General features: G+C 41.9%; 1 protein-coding gene across 1 annotated transcript in view; it reads left to right on the top strand.

Moving 5' to 3' along the window:
- LOC126413030 (bumetanide-sensitive sodium-(potassium)-chloride cotransporter) overlaps window positions 1-24,576 on the top strand; it is a 220,368-nt gene that overhangs the window by 159,711 nt on the left and 36,081 nt on the right. Inside the window, exons 10-12 of the mRNA XM_050082924.1 lie at window positions 2,571-2,706; window positions 10,168-10,379; window positions 15,337-15,578. Coding sequence (XP_049938881.1) covers window positions 2,571-2,706; window positions 10,168-10,379; window positions 15,337-15,578 — 590 coding nt within the window. The remainder of the gene's footprint in view (window positions 1-2,570; window positions 2,707-10,167; window positions 10,380-15,336; window positions 15,579-24,576) is intronic.

The raw sequence follows: 24,576 nt of genomic DNA, 5'->3' as shown, positions 1-24,576 counted from the left end.
ACATCACTAATGCGATATATGGGCTTCCCAAAGCCCTGACCTGAATTGTGTCTGATGTCTGCTTGTTGCGGTGCGTTCTGTCCCTCAAGCAAGTTTGACCCTATTTAAAAAAAACAAGCGTTTACATACACCACGAGAATTCTTTAAAATTGAAGGTGAATTTACTGGAGCGTAGTTTTGGTTCTGTTTGACAAATCATATCACAGAGGTACAAATCAACGCAGATTCAACAGAAAACTTCGAAAGTTACCACAGAGAAAACTGATTCAATTATTTTACTTAGACTTCGTGCAATAATTCGCTTTGGTCAGTCTTTATGTCATTAACAATGGTTATAAAAGAAGCTTCCGCACAGAATACAGGCACTGAAAGTAGAACCTCGACTACTGCCAAAAGGTGTCGTACAATACATAATTTTTAGTAATTAATAATTTCTGTTCGTAATGTCTTTTTCAACGGTAGTATAAGGAAATTACTGATTTGCCTTTCGTACTTCAGTGCGTAGGCCTACTCCCCGCTTTGACAACATATAAGTTTGTAAACAACGTACAGTACTAAAAACCGTACTAATTCAGTAATATTGCTACGTCGTGAACTATTTTACACTTACACGAAGAGAAACTAAGCCATCGCCCCCAGGGATTACAAAACAAGTGATACAAACAATTGAAAGAGCCCTTAACCGCACAGGGTTACATTTACAAACTTCGTTTGTTGTGTTGTGACAGTCTTTCAACGAAATGTATGCACACTACACACTATGTTGTGCTAAGATTAACTTCCACAATGTTATGATGCCTTGTTTCTATTCCACCCAGCTTACCGTTTTGGCCACTGCTCGTAAAAATCAAACCTTTCTTCCGTCTTTTGCCTAATATTGTTTAATGACAATAGTCAATAACAGATGCCGAGCTGAAATTTACTAATAAAATTTTTGTGATTTATGTAGAGACAATTTTTTTGTAATGTGTGAAGTTCCTAACTATTGATGATCGTATTATTCAAAATTACTCTCTCCTCTGTTGGTGTCATACGGGACTCATTTATTCCCAACTATATTTTTCGCAAAACACAATTAATGTAATTCTTGGTAGTACATGCTTCAAACTACAGAAGTGCATTAGTTTCTGCTGGACAATAAATAAAAATCCTTTCAAAGAGTATATTATTGCAGGTTCGACAAACTCAGTATTTACAAATGGGACATTTTAAGCTTGCCATTTGTTATTTGCATGTAGTATTTTTCAGCAGAAAGTTTTAAAAACGAGCAAGAATACAAAGTTGCTTAAATATTATATTGTCTGTTGTTGCCTAACAAGGCCGCGATAATTTTTCATTTCACTAGATAGGACATTAGTGTGTGGAAGAGCGCAGAGTCGAACACAGAAAACAAAGAATAGGTACTGTGGGTGTGTAGGTACCCAAGAACTTGTAGTAACTAACATAAAAGGCAATATGTGTATACACAGATGTTATGGGCGAAGGAGTGTGTCAGAGCTGATTATACAGCGTACTTGAAAACAGCAACGCATTCTAATTATGGGGTATCTGGTCAGTTTTGCGAATGGTTTGATGATTTCTTGATGCAATACATTATACTGAACGAAGAGTCAACCGCAGATTCAGAAGCAATTTTGGATGTGATTCAGGAAGTGTAACAGCTCCCCTGCTTTTCGTGTTACGTAGAGGGTAGTGTTGGCTGAGTCCCTGACATCTTGCAGATACCGCGGCTGTTATATGAGAAGAAGGTATTGTAAAAATTCTAGTGTTATCCAACCACGTCCTGAAGAAATGTCAACCTAAACTAACCCAGCAAACTCGTAATGTCGAGGAACGTAGCACACTTTGATAACATGGTAAATGGGTCACAATTGAAGTCTGCCAGGCCATACAAACGTATGAGAGTAGCAATGCATGAGAACAAATTAAACATACAGCCTCCTTTATATGTCACGCAATTGACAGGAGTCGGTGTAGCATATTGGGAAGATATAGCTGTTTTTAAAAAGTTGATTGCTTAATAAGACACTTTCGTGTTCTGTTCTGGAACATCAGTCATGTGCTTGTGCACCACAGAAAAAAGCTTGCTCGGATGGATCAGCTGGTAAATCGCTGACCATAGAGACAAAAGGAGGATCCGTCTACTTTCGTTCCTTCTGAATACAAAAATAACGGTTTCAGTACCTAAAAGTTTCGACAGAAAAGAAAATGAGATGGCATAAATGATGCGAAGTTGTAGATTTACACAAAGACAATTGTCTGAGACTGTTTTCACTGACTGTATAGCGTCAACATTTGTCAACGGCGAGCGATAAAAATCAGTACTCTAGCATATGAAAGGTATTCGAAAAAGTCGATGGGGGATTTGAACCCTGTCTTCCCAAATGCGAGAGCTATGCACATTGCGCAGCGTCGTTCGATATTACGCGGTTTACGAAGATTTTTGCCGCTGCTGTTCATAATGTTACCCCAGTCAGTTAAGTCAGTAGTTAAATAATTTTTATGAACAATTGGTCCAATTAGCATAACTTTCTTACGGAAAATGTATCACAATTTTGTCATTGTTTCAGTATTACAACACATGGCTGAGTCTCGTGGGATTCTTCATGTGCGTGGCCATCATGTTCCTTATAGACTGGTTAACATCCGTCATCACCTTCGTCATCATCTTCGCTCTCTACCTCATCGTAGTCTACCGCAAGCCAGGTGAGGAACTATGTCTGCACAGTTTTTCTTAAAATTTACTTGTTTTTAGAGAGAATAGAAACACATAAAGAAAACAAAAAGGATATATTTTTCGATGTTTAAAGTAAGGGCCTGTAATTTACGTTTTTCTCTTTAACACGTACTTTCAATTAAACGATAGCATCTGGAGTTCGTTTAGATGTTCTGAAGGATATTCAAGATTAGCAACAATAAATTAAATACGATTGTGATTGCGATCACCCCTAGCAAGATGAAACGCATTTTAACTTGAGCACTCAAGCATTTTGTTCCGACACCATCTAGGAAGATAATCATTTGGGATGTGGAACTAATTAAGCAATACACTAACAGGTGGAAGCAGACACTGCAGGCCACCTCCGTAAAGTATACAACCAAAGGTGTCCGCAAGAGGGGGCACTTGACCCCTCCTGCAATCTGGGTCACAGTATCATCTGTTATGCAGTCTGTTCTAGGAGGATGATTAGTATTCAAGACTGTGACAAGGACGACTATTTGAAATAAAGTCTACTAAACATGAAGTCTAAAATACATGCCTTAAGAGCTTTGAGCACTTTTTCACCTTCGATACTGCGAAGCAAATCTCTTCTATTGCAAGCTTTCCATGTTTTGGGAGGAAGTATATGGACCAAAAAAAGAGAAAAATTGTCAAGTACATATGGGCTACCTTAATCCTTGGAGTGGCAGTGGTTTCTGTCTAAAACCACCATTTTATTTTACGAGGCCTGTTCAAAAAATTCCGAAACATTTGTAAATTGGTGCCATTGGTGTACTGGAGTGAAATACGGTTGGCATCCCTGCACACGCCTGTGTTTATTGTGTAACTGCCGGAAGTTTCATTGTTGTACGTCTGTTAGTTATTGTTCAGTGCTGTATTGAGTACAGCGTTGTAGTGCACAGATTGCGAATTTCAAAATGGCAAAGTTAGAGAAGCAACAAGTCTGCATTAAATTTTGCGTGAAACTCAAGAAAACCTTTTCAGAGGAACATCAAATGATGCTGGAAGCCTGCAGTGTTGAGTACTTACGCCGTACGAATGTATCGCATGGTCAGACGGAAGTTAAAGATGACCCTCATTCAGGACGTATTTCGACGTTTACCGATGACGCTCATGTCAGGAACGTCAACAAAGTTGTGCGTGCCAATTGAAAACCGATTGTCCAAGAGTCTGCAGAAGAATTAAATATTTTAGTTGGATCATGTCATAAAACCCTGGCATTGCATCTGGGAACTCATCGTGTTGCCGCCAAGTTCGTCCCACGGCTCATAAGTCAAGACCAAAAAGACCTTCGCCTCTCAATCTGTGAAGAGCTTTTGGATCGCGTACATGAGAACGAGGTTTTCCTTAAGAGAATCATAACTAGTGATTACGTTGAGACCAAGGTTCAGTCTGCTCAAGGGATCGTAAAAGGTTCTCCAAGACCAAAACAAGCTCGTCAGGTCAGGTCAAATGTCAAAGCCATGCTGATAGTTTTATTTGGCAGGGACAAACTGTTAATAGATGGTACTGTGGGGACATGTTGCGACGGCTGCCAGAAAATGTGACTAGGAAACGGCCTGAAATGTGGCTAGACAATTCATGGCTCTTGCATCACGATAACCCATTCGCACATTCATCCCTGTTAGTGCGTGACATTTGCACAAAAAACGAAATCACTGTCCTGCCTCATCCTCCGTACTCTCCAGACCTGGCCCCTGCGACTATTTTCTTATTGGAGCCACACTGATGAGATCAGACGGCCCTTGTAGCCGAGCGGTTCTAGGCGCTTCAATCTGGAACCGCGCTGCTGCTGCGGTCACGGGTTCGAATCCTGCCTCGGGCATGGATGTGTGTGATGTCCTTAGGTTAGTTAGGTTTAAGTAGTTCTAAGTCTAGGGGCCATTTGAACCATTTTTGAGATCACTGACAGTGAAAGTAAGTATATCTTGAGTTTGTAATACTGCTTTTATGAATGGTTTTGAAATGAAACCATTGGGACAATACATAGTTTTCATACAAGATTTATCAAATTTTTTGCCCATTTTTGCTTGTTATTTAGGACTATAATTTTTTTAGGTTGTGTGAGTTCATGGAAGTTTCGATATGTAGTGTGATGTCTTGGAAAACTGTGCATTTGCTTTCAAATACATTATATGAAATGATTGGTGGTTGAAAACTGTAGGTCCCAGTGGTTCCAAAGTGAAATAACCTCCTTAAAAGAACTGATTTTTTACTTTTTGCCAATTTCTTCTTACTGTGATAACAAAGGTTTAATTTTTTGAGACATTTTAAAATTATATTTCATAGTCAAACCAGCTCCATACAAAAACTGAACGTTTACTTTTTGTCACTTTCTTCTTGTATTAGTTGCTTACTATGATAATAAAAGTACTTTGTGAACAATTTTAAAATTATATTTGTTTTTATATTCTTGAGACTTCAAGGGTTAAGAGCTACGGGCACTTGTTCAGTAGCTGAGATGTATTTCACAGTAGCAAAGATGAAAAAGTGCTCATGGCTTTTCACGTATATGCTTTAGATCCCATGTTTATTAGAATTTTTTGCTTCGAATAATCATACCTATCATTCCAAAATGACCATTACTCCTGGGCCGTCCTGTAGAAGTCCAACCATTGTCAAGAAACGATTGTGATGCTACTAAATTCCACATGTAGCAATGATGGGCTGAACGGTAAACCCTACAGCTTTAGCAAGTACTACGTGTCTTGCGTTCATTAGAATGTCTGGACGTTCACGGTAAATTATAGCATATCCTTGGTGCGGAGCCGGTTTCGCCACTATTTTGTTATGGTGGATGTGAACCTTTACAGAACTTTGCCGAAATGCGAGGGTTGTCCAGAAAGTAAGTTCCGGTCGGTCGCGAAATGAAAACCACAGTGAAAACCAGAAACGTTTTATTTGCAATAGTTAGGTACACCTTCCATCTACTTCTCTACATAGTCGCCGCTCCAACTTCGGGTTTCGTCGTAGTGTTGTATCCACTTTCCAATATCCTCGTCATAGAAAGCAGCCGCCTGTGCTTTCGGCCAGTTACCTGCACTGGTCTGCAGCTCGTTGTCTGTGGAAAAATTTTGTCTTCATAGCCAGCGGTTCTTGTGAGCAGAGATGAGACCCAGGGGGAGCCAGTTACGGACTGTATTGTGGTGATCAAACCCTTCTCATCGGAAACGCTGCAGGAACGTCTTCATTGTCCCTGCAGTGTGCGGCCGAGAATTGGCATGAAGAAGGAACTGCTCAACATTTGTGTTATGTGGGCTGCCTGACACAGGCGAAATCTCTAACCAGGCCTTCATGCTTGGCGGGAGACGCTATTCCCTACGCATCTTTACGTGCTCACTGTTCACTCAAAACTGAAAAGAGCGACGCGACACGATGAACGGCCATACTAGAAACACTGCCCAACACATCTGTGTAAAGCTTTACCGGATTTTCCCAGTGGTTTCCATTTCGCGACCGATCGGAACTTACTTTCTGGACAACCCTCGTACAGCCCCACAGGCTTTACAACGCAGTGCAACATGTAGCTATTGTGTTAGCAATTTTGCAATGAAACTTCCTGGCAGATTAAAACTGTGTGCCGGACCGAGACTCGAACTCGGGACCTTTGCCTTTCGCGAGCAAGTGCTCTACCAACTGAGCTACCCAAGCACGACTCACGCCCCGTCCTCACAGCTTTACTTCTGCCAGTACCTCGTCTCCTACCTTCCAAACTTAACAGAAGCTCTCCTGCGAACCTTGCAGAACTAGCACTCCTAAAAGAAAGGATATTGCGGAGACATGGCTTAGCCACAGCCTGGAGGTTGTTTCCAGAATGAGATTTTCACTCTGCAGCGGAGTGTGCGCTGATATGAAACTTCCTGGCAGATTAAAACTGTGTGCCGAACCGAGACTCGAACTCGGGACCTTTGCCTTTTGCGGCAAGTGCTCTACCAACTGAGCTACCCAAGCACGACTCACGCTCCGTCCTCACAGCTTTGCTTCTGCCAGTATCTCGTCTCCTACCTTCCAAACTTAACAGAAGCTCTCCTGCGAACCTTGCAGAACTAGCACTCCTGAAAGAAAGGATATTGCGGAGACATGGCTTAGCCACAGCCTGGGGGTTGTTTCCAGAATGAGATTTTCACTCTGCAGCGGAGTGTGCGCTGATATGAAACTTCCTGGCAGATTAAAACTGTGTGCCGGACCGAGACTCGAACTCGGGACCTTTGCCTTTCGCGGGCAAGTGCTCTACCAACTGAGCTACCCAAGCACGACTCACGCCCCGTCCTCACAGCTTTACTTCTGCCAGTACCTCGTCTCCTACCTTCCAAACTTTACAGAAGCTCTCCTGCGAGACTCTTACACTAAGCGGCAGTAGTGTATCATAATATGGATGTTCAATTTAGAGTTCAGTCTTAGACCCTTTATAAACAGTCAGACACTAACCTCGGAGTTTTTCCGGTATACTGAATATTCTATGAACTTTCAGGATTGCAGCCGGATCTTGTTGACTTCTTGCCACAACACTTTGGGTAGCAGCTGGTGAGCCATCTTCAGATGAATGCCCGCTACAGGAGACTGCTAGTTCACAGTGTCGTAAATCGTGACAGTGGCTTACAGCTGGAAAAGGCTTAGGACTTGGTGATTTCTTTAATTTCTTCAGAGAGAAAACATTACATTCGTAGTGACACATCTGGCGACATCTGACGTTCACTTTTAACGCCGCGAGCGCGCTTTCTAACAGAGGGCGTACATGTAGTGTCATCTTTAAGCATGCGTCTGCGCGCCACAGGTGGAACAGTATTTGCGGTGTGGATTTCGATATCGGACGGTCCTGTGATGGCCGTCAGTGTCCATGTGTCTCCACATCAATTTTTGCTATAAATCTGACACCGTGAACTAGCTGTCTCCAGAGATGCACTCTCACTTGAAGATGGCTGAACAGTTGCCAACTGAAATACTGTGGCAAGAAGTCAACATGACTCGGCTGCAATTCCGAAACCTCATAGAATAAGCGTTAACCTGATCAACACTGACAGAATAACATTAGCATGTGGAGGTAGCCTTACTAAAGTCAGCGCCCTAACGCTGATGTATCAACAGAAGTGCTTCAACAGCACTCCCTGTAGGATTTTGATGCTGAGAGCACAGGATACCTACTGAGCAAAGCGGTCAACCTCGATATCAAACGCAAGTTGTTCATTACAATCAGTTGCCAGTAATCAAGACAAACCAGGATCACAGCTTTGGAGCCACAGAGGGTGGTTGCTATCTAGAAGAGAGTACAGCCATCACAGTGTGTACCGAATGCCGAATTTTAACTATCAGTACTTGGTGACCTGTGGTCATCTTGTTGCGCCATTAGTATAGCTAGTCTATTAGGCGTTCCTAAACGATTAACTTCCGTAGGTATGGAAATAACGTGTGGCTAGGGCCTCTCGTCGGGGAGACCGTTAGCCTGGTGCAAGTCTTCCGATTTGACGCCACTTTGGCGACTTGCATGTCGATAGGGATGAAATGATGATGATAAGGACAACACAACACCCAGTCCTTGAGCGGAGAAAATCTCCGACCCAGCCGGGAATCGAACCCGGGCCGTTAGGCATGACATTCTGTCGCGCTGACCACTCGAATCGAACCCGGGCCGTTAGGCATGACATTGTCGCGCTGACCACTCAGCTACCAGGGGCGGACATTTACATAGGTTATTAATTAATACTAAGATAGGCGTATTTGTGGCCCGATGTGCCGCCCCACAATGTTAATATTGGCTCTTGAGCAAAAAACTTGGACAACCACGAATTCTAATCAGAGGATGTTGGCTGCAAACTATTCGAAAAGTGAAATAAGCTCTACCTCAGGACTTACCAGACAGATATACACTACTGGCCATTACAAATACTACACCAAGAAGAAATGCAGATGATAAACGGGTATTCATTGGACAAACATATTATACTAGAACTGACATGTGATTACATTTTCACGCAATTTGGGTGCATAGAGCCTGAGAAATCAGTGTCCAGAACAACCACCTCTGGCCATAATAACAGCCCTGATACGCCTGGGCATTGAGTCAAACAGAACTTGGATGGCGTGTACAGGTACAGCTGCCCATGCAGCTTCAACATGATACCACAGTTCATCAAGAGTAGTGACTGGCGTATTGTCACGAGCCAGTTGTTCGGCCACCATTGACCAGACGTTTTCAATTGGTGATAGATCTGGAGAATGTGCTGGCCAGGGCAGCAGTCGAACATTTTCTGTATCCAGAAAGGCCCGTACAGGACCTGCAACATGCGGTAGTGCATTATCCTGCTGAAATGTAGGATTTCGCAGGGATCGAATGAAGGGTAGAGCCACGGGTCATAACACATCTGAAATGTAACGTCCACTGTTCAAAGTGCCGCCAATGCGAACAAGAGGTGGCCGAGACGTGTTACCAATGGCACCCCATACCATCATGCCGGGTGATGCGCCAGTATGGCGATGACGAATACAGGCTTCCAATGTGTGTTCACCGCGATGTCGCCAAACACGGGTGCGACCATCATGTTGCTGTAAACAGAACCTGGATTCATCCGAAAAAATAACGCTTTTTGTCATTCATACACCCAGGTTCGTATTTGAGTACACCACCGCAGGCGCTCCTGTGTGTGATGCAGCGTCAAGGGTAACCGCAGCCATGGTCTCCGAGCCGATAGTCCATGCTGCTGCAAATGTCGTCGAAAGGTTCGTGCAGATGGTTGTTGTCTTGCAAACGTGTTCATCTGTTGACTCAGGGATCGAAACCTGGCTGCACGATCCGTTACAGCCATGCGGATAAGATGCCTGTCATCTCGACTGCTAGTGATACGACGCCGTTGGGATCGAGCACGGCGTTCCGTATTACCCTCCTGAACCCACCGATTCCATATTCTGCTAACAGTCATTGGATCTCGACCAACGCGAGCAGCAATGTCGCGACACGATAAACCGCAATCTCTATAGGCTACAATCCGATCTTTATCAAAGTCGGAAACGTGATGGTACGCATTTCTCTTCCGTACATGAGGCATCACAACAACGTTTCACCAGGCAACGCCGGTCAACTGCCGTTTGTGTATGAGAAATCGGTGAAACTTTCCTCATGTCCCACATTGTAGGTGTCACCACCGGCGCCAGCCTTGTGTGAATGCTCTGAATAGCTAATCATTTGCATATCACAGCCTCTTCTTCCTGTAGGTTAAACTTCGCGTCTGTAACACGTCATCTTAGTGGTGTAGCAGTCACATGTTGTCAGCAGAAACCATAGTATCCCCCTTGTGGCTGCTGTTACAGCCACAGTTTCCGAAGATCGTTCCTCTTACAAAAAAAAAAAAAGTTTTTGTTCATTTTTGACTTAACTGTTGGCAAAAGAGAAAATGGCGTTTCAGTACATAGTGAAAAGTAGTCCTGTGTATTGTCCATTCCATTTGTTACAGACGCAAACTGGGGCAGCTCAACACAGGCGCAGACATATAAGACAGCACTGCACAGCGCGTACAAGCTGTCCAGTGTGGGCGACCACGTGAAGAACTACCGACCGCAGTTGCTGGCGCTCACGGGCCGACCTCAGGACCGACCCCCACTGCTGGGGCTCGCCTCGCTCATCACCAAGGGCCACGCACTGCTCATCTGTGGCGATGTGCTGCAGGTATTCTATTACCTGCATACAGCAACCTGCTCTGCTTATCTGTGGCAACGTGGCTGCGTGTCTTCTAGCACCCAAATCCAACAACCCACTCATCGTCAGCGGCAAGCTGCAAGTATTCTAGCACGTGCGTCAAATACCCTGCTCATTGACGCCAAAGCTGTTGTTGCGGTCTTCAGTCCAGAGACTGGTTGAATGCAGCTCTCCATGCTACTCTATCCTGTGCAAGCTTCCTCATCTCCCAGTACCTACTGCAACCTACATTCTTCTGAATCTGTTTAGTGTATTCATCTCTTGGTCTCACTCTGCGATTTTTACCCTCCACGCTGCCCTCCAATACTAAATTGGTGATCCCTTGAGGCCTCAGAATACGCCCTACCAACCTATTCCTTCTTCTAGTCAAGTTGTGCCACAAATTTCTCTTCTCCCCAATTCTATTCAATACCTCCTCATTAGTTATGTGATCTACCCATCTAATCTTCAGCATTCTTCTATAGCACCACATTTCGAAAGCTTCTATTCTCTTCTTGTCCAAACTATTTATCGTCCATGTTTCACTTCCATACATGGCTACACTCCATACAAATACTTTCAGAAACGACTTCCTGACACTTAAATCTATACTCGATGTTAACAAATTTCTCTTCTTCAGAAATGCTTTCCTTGTCATTGCCAGTCTACATTATATATCTTCTCTACTTCGACCATAATCAGTTATTTTGCTCCCCAAATAGCAATAATCATTTACTACTTTAAGTGTCTCATTTCCTAATCTAATTCCCGCAGCATCACCCGATTTAATTCGACTACATTCTATTATTCTCGTTTTGTTTTTGTTGATGTTCATCTTATATCCTCCTTTCAAGACACTGTCCATTCCGTTCAGCTGCTCTTCCAGGTCCTTTGCTGTCTCTGACAGAATTACAATGTCATCGACGAACCTCAGAGTTTTTATTTCCTCTCAATGGATTTTAATTCCTTCTACGAATTTTCTTTTGTTTCCTTTACTGCTTGCTCAATATACAGATTGAATAACATCAGGGAGAGGCTACAACCCTGTCTCACTCCCTTCCCAACCACTACTTCCCTTTCATGTACCTCGACTCTTATAACTGCCATCTGGTTTCTGTACAAATTGTAAATAGCCTTTCGCTCCCTGTATTTTAGCCCTGCCACCTTCAGAATTCGAAAGAGAGTATTCCAGTCAACATTATCAAATGCTTTCTCTAAGTCTACAAATGCTAGAAATGTAGGTTTGCCTTTCTTTAATCTATTTTCTAAGATAAGTCGTAGGTTCAGTATTGCCTCACGTATTCCAACATTTCTACGGAATCAAAACAGAGCTTCCCCGAGGTCGGCTTCTACCAGTTTTTCCATTCGTCTGTAAAGAGTTCGTGTTAGTATTTTGCAGCAGAGACTTATTAAACTGATAGTTCGGTAATTTTCACATCTGTCAACAACTGCTTTCTTTGGTATTATATTCTTCTTGAAGTCTGAGGGTATTTCGCCTGTCTCATACATTTTGCTCACCAGATGGTATAGTTTTGTCAGAACTGGCTCTCCCAAGGTCGTCAGTAGTTCTAATGGAATGTTGTCTACTCCCGGGGCCTTGTTTCGACTTAGGTCTTTCAGTGCTCTGTCAAACTCTTCACGCAGTATCATATCTCCCATTTCATCTACATTCTCTTCCATTTCTATAATATTGTCCTTAAGAACATCGCCCTTGTATAGACCCTCTGTATATTCCATCCACCTTTCTGCTTTCCCTTCTTTGCTTAGAACTGGGTTCCATCTGAGTTCTTGATATTCATGCAAGTGGTTTTCTTTTCTCCAAAAGTCTCTCTAATTTTCCTGTAGGCAGTATCTATCTTACTCTTAGTGAGATAAGCGTCTACATCCTTACATTTGTCCTCTAGCCATCCCTGCTTAGCCATATTGCACTTCCTGTCGATCTCATTTTTGAGACGTTTGTATTCCTTTTTGCCTGCTTCATTTACTGCATTTTTATATTTTGTCCTTTCATCAATTAAATTCAATATCTCTTCTATTACCCAAGCATTTCTATTATCCCTCTTCTTTTTACCTACTTGATCCTTCACTATTTCGTATCTCAATATGCTGCAGTTTTTCTGGCCCTTACGTCCAATACCCATCTAATCTCCAGTGATGAGTTGCTGATATTTAGCACTTGCATCCAATACCCTGCTCATCTGCGTTGATGTGCTGCAGATGCTCTTGCATCCACTTCCAATAATCTCCTCATCTGTAGCGATGTACTATGTGTAGTATACTGCCCACTCGTCTAATATAGGGAGCCTAGGAAACTGTTTCCTCGGATCGTTGGACAACAATTCAAGCAGATCTTATTAATGGAGTTTATTACAGTAAGTTAAAATGACAATACTTAACTTTGCGTGTTCGCAAAGTTGTGTCGCAAGCAAATGGCGACAGGCATACAATTAATGTCCTTCGGTATATACAATTAAATGCAAGCAAAACGAAACAGTTCATAAGTCGTCGTGAGGTTGTGGACCACTGCGGCTGCGGCTGCGGCTGGGACGGAGTCTCTCCGTCATTTCTAAGCCCCCAGTTAACATACAATTCAATACAATACAATACAAATTATAGGTATTCACATGTCGTGAGCTACAATGCTTTCTCACCCCCATCCCTTTGACCAGTCGATGGTTCTTGCCTGCCACCCCCCCCCCCCCCCCCCCAGCGATTCTTCCCGTTTGCTTATCTGGAGATGTTGAACATATACAGACGCGCGTACAGTATGATTAGAAACAGTCAGAAAAGCTGGTAAGGATGTTGCAGGGTAGGTTTTGTTCAGAAATAACTGTTAAGAAAAAAATTCTATATGTTGCACCATTTCCGAGTTCATTACTAATTAAGATAGTCATGAAGCCGTTGCGTGTGCAAATTCAAGTGGTCCACCAGAGACGGTGTCGCCAAATGTTGTCTTAATTTGGTTCCCTAAGACCGAACGAGATATGGATACAGAAATTGAACGTGAGTCGATATTAAGAATCGAATCCAAGCCAAAGGCTCAGTAGTCTTCTGCAGTGTCATCTACACTATGAGAATAACTGACACTAGTCATATCTGGCAGCACCTTTGAAATCTGCGGCGTTAATGGCCTGATGGGCTAACTTCAATACTAATGAAATCGGAAACGGCGCAACGTATCAAATTTTTTCTCGTGACAGTTCTTTCTCAGCAAAACCTACCCTGCAACATCCTTACAAGCTTTTCAGACTGTTTCTGACCACCCTACATACGTAAATACCTTTTTACATTATGTATGGATATCGGAGACAAAATCGAAACATACTATAGCCTAAGTAAGAGATTCGAGACACATGTTCTAAAACTGAATTATCTAAATCAATTTTTGATCTTGATTTGCATTATTTTCATCATATAACTACAAATTTTTAAATTGTATTCTTTGCATACTTTGTTCAGCTGGTGTGCTATCTCTGGAGGCAATCCTTATTCTTCGAATAATAGCGACACAATCTGCAAACAGAAGCAATTTCAGGCACTCATCATTCGCTGTCTAATTTCTATGTTTGTTTTACTGTTCTGTGTATGAAGAATGAAATCAATGTATATATTAAAAACAGTAGATGACAGTCTACACCCTTGTATTACACCTTGGTTAATAACTATTTCTTGTGATCGATTCCTGCCTGTGTTTATTACAGTTCGTGTATTTTTACAAAGACTTGTTACTACCTGCATTAGGTGATTTTCACAACTGGAGTTACGTCGACTTTGTGATTCTGGCTGATTTGATGGAACATTTTATCTGCTTAACCATAGTCATACCAATGTATTTTCTTTAATGCGCATTGCCGGGCGGCGGAGGGTGGTAACTTTATGGCCACCAAAAAAATTTGAAAGAAGACAAAATTACGTAATTCTTGTTGACTTATATTAACAACATACTTGTTAGATTAGATCAGATTAGTTTTTCGTTCCATAGATCCGTGCTGCGGAGATCCTCGTGGATGTGGAACATATCAATTTTTTTTTCTTAAGCAAAAATAACAATACTAATGGTATGAGTATATACAATACATCATTTGTTTCTATTAAAAAATTCGTCAATGGAGTAGAAGGAGTTGGCCACTAGTAAGTCTTTCAGACTCCTTTTAAACTGATCTTTATTTGTAACTCAATTTTTTATGTATGCTGGCAAATTATTGAAGATAAGTGTTTCTGAGTAGTGGACCCCTTTTTGAACTAAAGTAAGGGCTTTTAAGTCCTTGTGCAGATCGTTTTTGTTCCTGGTATCGTATGTATGAACTGAGCTGTTTGTTGGAAAAAGAGATATATTATTTAGGACAAATTTCATTAAGGAGTAAATATACTGAGAGGCAGTAGTTAGTAAACCCAGTTCTTTGAAGAGGTTTCTACAGGAACTGGGTATACTAACTACTGCCTCTCAGTATATTTACTGATGTGCAAATAGGATCCAGAACCTGAAAATATCTTTTAGCACACTTTTAACAATACCGAGACTCTTTCAGTAACGTGTACTACCAAGGAAGTGGGGGTACTTTATGACCACCACATAAAATTAAAAAATGAAAATTTCGTTAGGCTAATTGTTGTTAACTTTTACTCAGAACACGCTTTTTGCAGAGACGTTGATGTGTAAATGGGGTCCTGAACGTAAGCCTACCAAATATGAAATTCATTTGGGAAAGTGACAGCTACTACTAAGACTTAAATTTTTTGGTTAAATTTAGCTGGAAAATTAAAATCATTTATAGAATCTGGGAGAACACTTCATTAAAAACAATAACTGTTTTTTCTCGAAATTTTAAAATATAAAGTAACTAACTAGATTACAACATTTTCGAGGGTTAATAAGTACAATTCAGTAACAGTGTTGGATATTTCAATACGACGGCACCGCTGAAGCAGGCAGCTGTTCTGTCGACAGACGCAGCTGACGCACCGTGCGAGGGAGAGGCGGCTACGCGCAGGATCTGCGACGCTGCGCGCGCGGCGCACGAAGGCGTTCTATGCCGTCGTGGATGGCCTGCCCTTCGAACAGGGAGCACGGGCACTGATGCAGAGCGCCGGCATCGGCAAGCTCCGGCCCAACGTGCTGCTCATGGGCTACAAGCAGGACTGGCAGAGCTGCCCCGCGGACGACCTCATCGCCTATTTCAATGTCCTGCAGTGAGTACTGCTGCCAGCGGTGTGGCAGGTTTGTGGCGGGCGGAAGAAATGATGGTGGAAACAAGAAAAGGGGAAGAAGGAGGGAAAGGATTGGAGGGCATTAAAATAGGAATGACGTGGAGTTGTATCAGGAGGAATCGTGTGGAGGTTCGGGTTGGGGAATCTTGAGCAACGTTTTCATAACGTCTACCTTTCCCTGGTGCAAAGACCCTTTTATCTTGCTGTCGGCTACTATCTTGTCTGATTTAGCCCTTTAGTGCTCGACTGACGGGGCAACCCCGACGGCATAGATATCGCATTAGACTCGCACGTTGGGTCTTCGAACTTCGTTAACTTACATGGCGGGGCTCTCTCCGCTGTATTGTACTGTAGTGTTCTGACATCTGTCGGCAAGCAATCTAACTAACTATGAGGAAACGCGTTTGTCGAACGCATCCCGCTGTTGTTTTATTTTCACGTTTCTAGTTCACCCCGAAGGTGGTGTTCGGAATCATAACAATAAAAATGCCGAATTTATGTGATAATCCTAAAGCGATGTTAGAAGTATTGGATGAAAAATGTGATTTGAGCGATGACAACAGTAATTGTAGTTCGCAAAAGCGGGACAGTGACAATGAAAATACAGAAATTTATAGAGATGAACACACAGAGTCTACAAGTAGTGCTGACACTGACAACGAGCCTACTTTTGATGGATGGCGAAAATGCGGAAATAAACCAGTCTTCGCAAAAACCAATTTCACTGTTGTAAATGGATTCAAACATCTCCTCAATATCCTAATGAGATACTATATGTTTTTATGTTGTTTTTTACGCATGAACTGATAACTGATAACAAAAAATACAAATGAGTATGCTGAAGCTTAAAAAAAAGAAAACAATTAATCACTGAAGCAAAGATTCGGAGGGTGTTACTTGTGACGAAATGAAAGTATTCTAAAGCATAATTCTGAATAAGGGCTTGAATCCTAAGCCCATTATTCAGAAGTACTTCACTGAAGAATGGACACAAAAGTGCCCATTTTATAAAGAAGTATTCAGTTCTGAAAGATATTATTTTATATTTCTTGGATGTTCCATGCTGGCCCAATTGCAGGACATTGTCCAACTGGAGCTGTCATAAGGGCGATCTACAATGAAATGAAAGTGCAGTTCTTTGACAACAAGTTCAGAGAATTTTACATTCCAAGTAGGCACACAACCATTGATGAGGGCACTGTTTGGTTCAAGGGACTTGTCATTTTCAAATGTTAAACAATCCGAACAAGCTAACGAAGTTGGGTGTAATCATTTAGGCTTTGGCTGGGAGTCGAACAGCATATGCAGTGGGATTTGGACCATACTTTAGAGTGACTACTACACAGGCATTGCCAACACCACAAACCCCATGTACAAGTAGAATAGTTATACATCTGTGTGACACTTACAAATGCTACTGGTAATGCGATTTGTTACCATCTATGTGGACAGATTTTACACTGGGTATGAATTCACTGTGCAGCTGCTTACATAACAACACAAGTCAACAGAACAGGAAAGGTCTACCAGTTGAATTGACCAAGAAATTGAAATTGAAACAGCATCAAGTTGCTGCCTACAGGAAAGATGAGAAAAGTAATGTCATTGGAAGAGGAAGATAAACACAATGTTGTCACTCTAAGTACTTGGCACAATACGTACACACTGCCAATGACAAGAGGGGCCAAAAATAACAAGAGATTCCTAAAGCCTGAAGTCATTTGTGACTGTACTAGAAACATGGATGGAGTGGATATATCTGACCAGAATTGTGTATCCTACAGCTTCAGCAGGAAATCAATAAATTGGTAGCATAAGATGTTTTTCTGGCTACTGCAGACAGAAGTAGTCAGTAGGTGCACTTTGTACAATCTGGATGCTACTTCCAACGAGAAACCCAAGTTGAGCCACAAGAAATACAGTGTCACTTCTGAAAGCTGTGGTTGAACTAGTACAGAACACAACTGGAAGAAACACAGAAGGACCATCTACTTTTGATGATGAGGAGACGCTATCAAAGCAACCACACTCCATTTACTCCAATGAAAAGAGTAACTATAAGGATTGTGCTGTTTGCATAACAGGGAGACGAAAAGTGGTAGAAGGGAAACTGTTTACTATTGCAACACATTCCAGAAAACCAGGACTCCATCCTGGTGAAAGTTTTGAAATGTACCACATGTTGAAGAAATGTAGGGCCTAAATGATGATACACATGAAATGAAAGACAAAAATGACATGTTCATTGTTATAATGTATGTGTAATTTGTTTTACTGTGTAGTTATTAGATAGCCTTGGCATATTTCATTACTTGTAACAGAGGTTCTTTTTAGTGCAAATATCAAGTGCGGTAGCATTATGGGTGAAAAAAAATCAAGTGGAAAAGGTTAAAGTAGTTGCCATTTAGCAGCTCGTGGGCTTGACTACTCTTGCCAGCAGCATGCCAATGGAAACTTTGAGTTGTCTGCTCCCTCTGTCTTGCCACTTCCATTGCAAAAAACCATTGCAACTATGGCTTCTCAAGCAGGAAACTTATCTTGATGCAAGACTTTCAGCTATTTCAAGAAAACCCTTAATTCTGGCTCTATGAGATGTTTGCAAAGATCCATACCATATCTGAATCAACACAATTTTACATCTTTTTTTTTCATTGGATACAAACTTTGACATTCGTACTTGTTTAGTATTGACAATAATAGCCATTTCTCTATGGCCTGACAAAAAAATTAAATACCCAGAACAGTAAGGATGAAACTAAATGAAACATTATGAGTTGAGAGGGTATGTATCTAATGTTATTTCAGTGATTACAAATTTGAATCAAATTTATGAAGCACTTGGTAGTATGGGCCCATTTATCACTATGACTTTTCACCAATGTGGCATGTATGCACGCACTGATTTGGTTGGAAAGAGTGACAAAAAGTCTCTGTATCGGCCCCTGAGGCAAACTGGCCCACAACCACTGTAACTGGCCCTTGAGGTCCTGGATACCAGCACTCGAATGAAGTAGACATCTGAGCTGATCCCCCACACATTCTATTGGAGACAGACTTGGGGATTTTGCTGGCCACAGGAGAACTTCATCATATTGCAGAAAGTTCTTAGTGACATGTTCTAAGTGCAAACATGCATTGTTCTATTGAAAAATGGCACCAAGATAATCTCACACAAGGGATAATGTGTGAGGATGCAATATGTCCCCTCATTCATACTATCCATGACCCAAAGTGATACCTGTTGGTTTCCTGCACCGTGACACAGCTGAGTCTCCAAAACATTGGATGAACAGGACCTTTCCTCAGGCCATCACCATTCTCACTTATGACGGGCATCTATGGCAGTGCAGAACCATGATTTGTCACCAAATAAAAAGCGATGCCAATCATCAGCATTCCATGACACAACTCCAAACACAGCCATTTCTGGTATATTGTTAATGGCAGCCTACGCATCTGGTGGAACTGCACTAGTTTCGCAGCTAGTCTCCGACCAGTGGTGCACGATGACACAAAATGTTGAAGGGAGCCAATTACTTGTCCTCAGATGGCAGGCACACAGGTAAAATGGGGGATCACACTCTGCTAGTTGCATAATATGACAAACCTCCCATGTGGTAGTCAGATGTGGTTGACTGGCTTCACGTGCCCCTGCACTCCAACAGCTGGCCACGGTCACATACAATTGCCTGTCAAATCTGAATATTGCACACTTCAACCTTCTGACGAAATGGAGACCCATAACGAGGCCCCCTTTCAAACTCTGCCCAGTGCTAGTAACGCTGCGTCACACCTGTATGTGGCATCTCCATCTTTTTTGCAATGACTACTCAATGGCTGACATTGTTCACGCCCCTTATATACCCTAACAGGCCAGGTAACAATGCTAAACGCAAACAACAATAATACGCTCTTGTAGCCATCCTGCCTGTTACAGAGAATTAGAACTCTAATTATGTAACCACTGATGGTGTGTACATCAATGAAGTTATATTAACATCCAACCATGTCTCCTGGATGCTTCACTTTTATTGTAAGCCTGTGTAAATAACAAATGCGATAAGATATGAACTGAACTGAACTGAACTCCATTCGAACAGGCCTCAAAAGACCCAGCGGTACTGACCGACCACCGTGTCATCCTCAGCCGGACACAGATATGGAAGGCCATGAGGTCAACAACCCATTCTCCCAACCATTGTCACTTTTGTGACTGGAGCTGCTACTTCTCAGTCAAGTAGCTTCTCAATTGGCTCACAAGGGCTGCAAGCACCCAACTTGCCAACAGCACTTGGCAGACCCCATCCAACTTCAGTGGTCTAACGGGAACTGGTGTTACCACTGCGACAAGGCCATTGGCTAATAAGTTATTCATCTTTGAAAATATACATTAGGTAGCTAGATAATTTGATAATATGAGGTTTATTCAAATGAAACTTGGTCAGTGTGTGTACCTTTGCCTTACAAGTAAGGCGGCACCACGTAACTGCGGGTATGGTAGCGCAATCTATTGGTAGAGAGACTGACGTGTGCGCAAAGTTTGATGTTGCATAGCGCCAATGTGGTTTTATGCCGAAGAGAAGGTGGTCACACAAGTTATCGCCCACTACCAAACATGCAGGCAAGTAAGCAGGAAGAACAAGGAGTGATTCAATTTTTGGCAGCGGAGGGAGTTGGCGGCTGTGAAATGTATTGACAGATGAAGGCTGTGTACTGTGTACAGTCTGAATCATTCAAGTGTTGTGGAATGGTGCAAATGATTCATTGAGGGGCGTGATTCACTGGAAGAAGATGCATGTCCTGAGGAGGCTCAGTGTGTTATCACATTGCAAATGTGTGCGGAAGTGAATGCTTTAGTCTTGGACAACCACAGAATCACCGTGGATGAGGTCCATCAGTTACTGGGTATTAGCGTGGGCACCGCCCACAGCATAATGCATCAACACTTGAACTTTCAAAAAATCTGTGTGCAGTGGGTTCCCCACCAACTGACCATCGAACAGTGCAATATCAAATGACGCTGTCTTTGAGTCACCTGCAATGTTATCACTATGAGGAATATGGCTTTCTGCCATGTATTGTCACAGGTGATGAAACATGGTGTCACCATTTTGAACCAGAAAGCAAGCATCAGAGCAAGCAGTGTAAACATCCAACTTCACCACCTCCAAAGAAATCAAAGGCCATGCATATCAGTTCTGGTAAGGTCATGATGTCATTTTTTTTACCACAAGGGCCAACTGCTTGTCAAGTTCCTGGAATGGGGAACCACCATCAATGCCCAGTGTTATCAAGCCACTTTACAGTACCTTAGATGAGCCATCAAGTCGAAACGCTATTGCATGTTGTCCAGTCGTGTTATCCTCCTGCAACGGCCAATGTGGTGAAGACGACATTGCAGTAGTTTTGGTGGAAATGCTGGAACATCCACCATATAGTCCCAACCTTTCACCGTGTGACTTTCTTGTGTTTGGCTCTCTAAAACAAGCTATTCGCGGACATCGATTCGCAACAGACTACAAAGTATGTGACTGGGTCCAGGCCTGGATCCAACAGCAGCCTACTAGCTTCTTCAAGGATGGAATCGACTGGCTAGTGTAGCAATGGGATAAATGTCCCAATGTCCCAACAGTTTTGGCGACTATTTTTGAGTATGTGTACAAATACATTTTTGAGTTAATAAAATCATTATCATTACTTTACACTAGTGACCAGATTTCATTTGAATGTCCCTTATATATGAACATAAAGAAGTACTGCAGTGAGTTCAGGAATTCCAAGATATGACATGACAAATCTGAAACTTATCATCTTCCAAAACATTTGATATAACTTTGACCTTAATTAAATTTAAGAACAGATACAGAGATGACATACAATTCGTGAATTTCTATTACCTATTATATGTGATCTTTATAGTAGACAGAGATTTTAAAATTATAATCCATTGCTGCAGAGTAGATGTAGTAACTGCCTGCAGACAGTACACTAACTGATCAAAAATATCCTGATAAATATGAGTGGACATTATATGGATGTGTCTACCCTTCACCTTTATGACCACTTGTACTCTGCTATGGACATTTTCAGTGAGGTATCTGAATGTCTGTGGAGGAATGGCAGCCCATTCTTACTCAACAGCTGAGACCAGAGAAGGTACTGATGTTGGACCCTGGGGTCTGGAGCAAAGTCGACATTATAACTCATCCCAAAGTTGTTCCACTGGGTTCGTGTCAGTACTTTTAGCAGGCCAGTCCACTTCTGTAATGTTACTGTCCATGAACATCATCTCACAGATACTCTCTTACAGGGTGGTTTCTCTGTGTGAAAGGGTTCCCATGAAAAACAAGTGATTGCAGGACAACGAAATTTTGTGGATACATTTGTAAGGACATGCAGATGACAAATAACAAAATAAACCATTGAAAGAAGCATTTTAATTTCCACATGAAATGGTATATTTGTTAATTGTGTGCCATGTTTCCATTCCAGGTTACAAATGCTGTACAGTATGATGACCACCTGCATCCACAGCAGCCTGGAAACACCATTTCACAGTTGTTCACAGCACTTTTCAAATGGCGGACTATGAAATGTTCAGCAGTCATGATACAGCTTGTGCATTGCTTAAGATTGTGCACTGCAGCTAGTATTCTCAGACATGGCAATTTGTGGCACAGTTGGTCATCAGCCTCTCCCAGGAGCAATTCCAAAATCACCAGTTAATTCAAACTTTTGGACCATGTTCTTCAACCCAGTGTGAAAAGAGATCCTCTCCATATTCTATTAATGCATTGATACTTGTGAAGAGCAACAAAAATATTGCTTTTGTTTCCATAGAAGAGCTTTACAGGTAAACCCTGCTCACTTTGTACAGACCCAAGTTGACTGTCTGTATCTGTAATTCGCACTGATGCTTGTGATTCAACCCACAGAATTTTCAGTAGTAACATACAAAAAGGATAACTGAAATATGTATCTTTTACTTCATGGTAATGTTGGGTGGATCACAATAAATGAATAAACAGTTAAGATGGAGGCATGGGGGACAAGATGAGAGAGGGAGGAGGGGTGAGGGTGTGTGTGTGTGTGTGTGTGTGTGTGTGTGTGTGTGTGTGTGTGTACCAGGAGAACTCTGACAAGAACAAACACAAATCAACAAGTACAGGAATTTTTTTGAAAAAAAAAGGAAGAAAGAGAAAGAAGAAAAGAAAATAAGAAGAAGACTGTTTCATTGCTAAGGCAACATCACAACTGACATTATTTCTCTACATCATATCAATAAACCTCAATGTATTCATTTCATAATTACCTTTCTGATTTCATAAAGGAAAAAGCTTTGTGGCTTTGTGCACATCCATTTTTGCAGCACCTTGCAACATTTTCATCCATCAAAATCTTGGTTTCACACTGGTTTTATTTTATAGGTCAGGACTGTATGGTGGGCACTAGAGCATCCCAGAAACAAATCTTAATGTGCTGGACTGTTTTTCAAACTTCATAAGCGCAGGCATTTTTCTGATCCAAAATCTTGTGTTTTGAAAGCTTCCTTCACCTCTTCATTTTAGTATCAGAACTTGCAGTAGCTGAGAGAAGCTATCACTATTTACTCTCCAATGTATTGGTGTGTACTGAATCAGCAGTGAAGTTTGTCTTTTTAACTGCCATAGACATAGAAGGATGTTTCCAATCACATTCTGCCACTTACTATGTGGTTCATGGTGCTGTCAACCTATGGGGTACAAAACAATGCCTTTACTGAGTGACTTGCCCCATATTGAAGAGTGTGGGGCTTACTCCATATTTATGTACAAAATATAATTAAACCAAACACCATTTTATTGCAGTATATTGCAGAATATATTAAATTGCACTTAAGAGCAGCATTTTCATTTTAAATAAAAGGATTGGGAGCAGCAGCCACAAAAATCTACAGAGATAAGTCCAGAACATTTGTTTCTAAAAATAATAGTTTTTTGGACTATGGTTATACAAATACAATCTACAAATTACTATTACTCATGGAAAAATAATGACTTGCCTGCTATCAATAACAAAATTGTCAAAGTCATTGCCAGGGTTTTCAGTCATCGTTGCTATGAAACAAATGAAATTAGCAGGCATAGTTTGATGAGAGACTGTAGTGCATTTACCAGGGAATGGTCAGGGTGTTGTCAATGAATCTAACAGCATGGCTTCCCATATTTCCCAGCAGTGGCTGTGGGGTCTGCAAAACAGAATGTGTGTCCTCTGGCAGTGGCCAAAGCTGGATGGTCTCAGAACTCAACCAGGAAATGTCCCCTTTGCTGTCTCAATGACAAGTCCATTTCCAGAGTGATATCATCTCATTCTCCAGCACTCTCTCCTTGTGTGTGTCCATACAGCTGGTAGGCCAGCTAATGTTCTTCTGCTGGCCAGTCAAATAATTGTTAAATATCCTTGTGAACACTTTTGTACTTCCCACAATTCTCACAGTACTAAAGCTAGATCACACGCGGATTTTATTGTAGCTGGAATTCCTTAGCTGAGCAGACAGCATATGTCAATCATATATTCAGTCTGACAGTGTGAGTCTGAGCTCCTTTCACACCTCTCAATAGCGGACACATCACTTACAGTGTGTCAGGAATTTTTACTCTTCTGACATACAATAGCAGCTGGGTGAGAGCATCAGGCATGTGCATTTCACCAGGGGCAGCCAGGTCCTGGAGGTGGTCAGGCTCCTTCCTCCTGTCCATTGTATACTGGCAATGTGACATCTAAGATTGAATACGTTACAAAATGTTCATCAACAATGGAGAATTTTCCAATAGGTGATTTAGTATGCCTTATAATTTTGCTCTTCTGGCAAGCAGTACATGCCTTACTCCATTGCTACATACCTACCTTCAAGTTCGGCAAGACAGATTTGGACTATATAAGCTTCACTGAAGATCTCACACTCACATGAGACACCTTATGTTAATGCATAAAAACTTTG

This window comes from Schistocerca serialis, chromosome 7, assembly GCF_023864345.2.
Source record: "Schistocerca serialis cubense isolate TAMUIC-IGC-003099 chromosome 7, iqSchSeri2.2, whole genome shotgun sequence".
NCBI classification, from domain to species: Eukaryota; Metazoa; Arthropoda; class Insecta; order Orthoptera; family Acrididae; genus Schistocerca; species Schistocerca serialis.
Note: the sequence above shows the minus strand (reverse complement) of the source record. Positions and strands in the feature narration are given on the sequence as shown.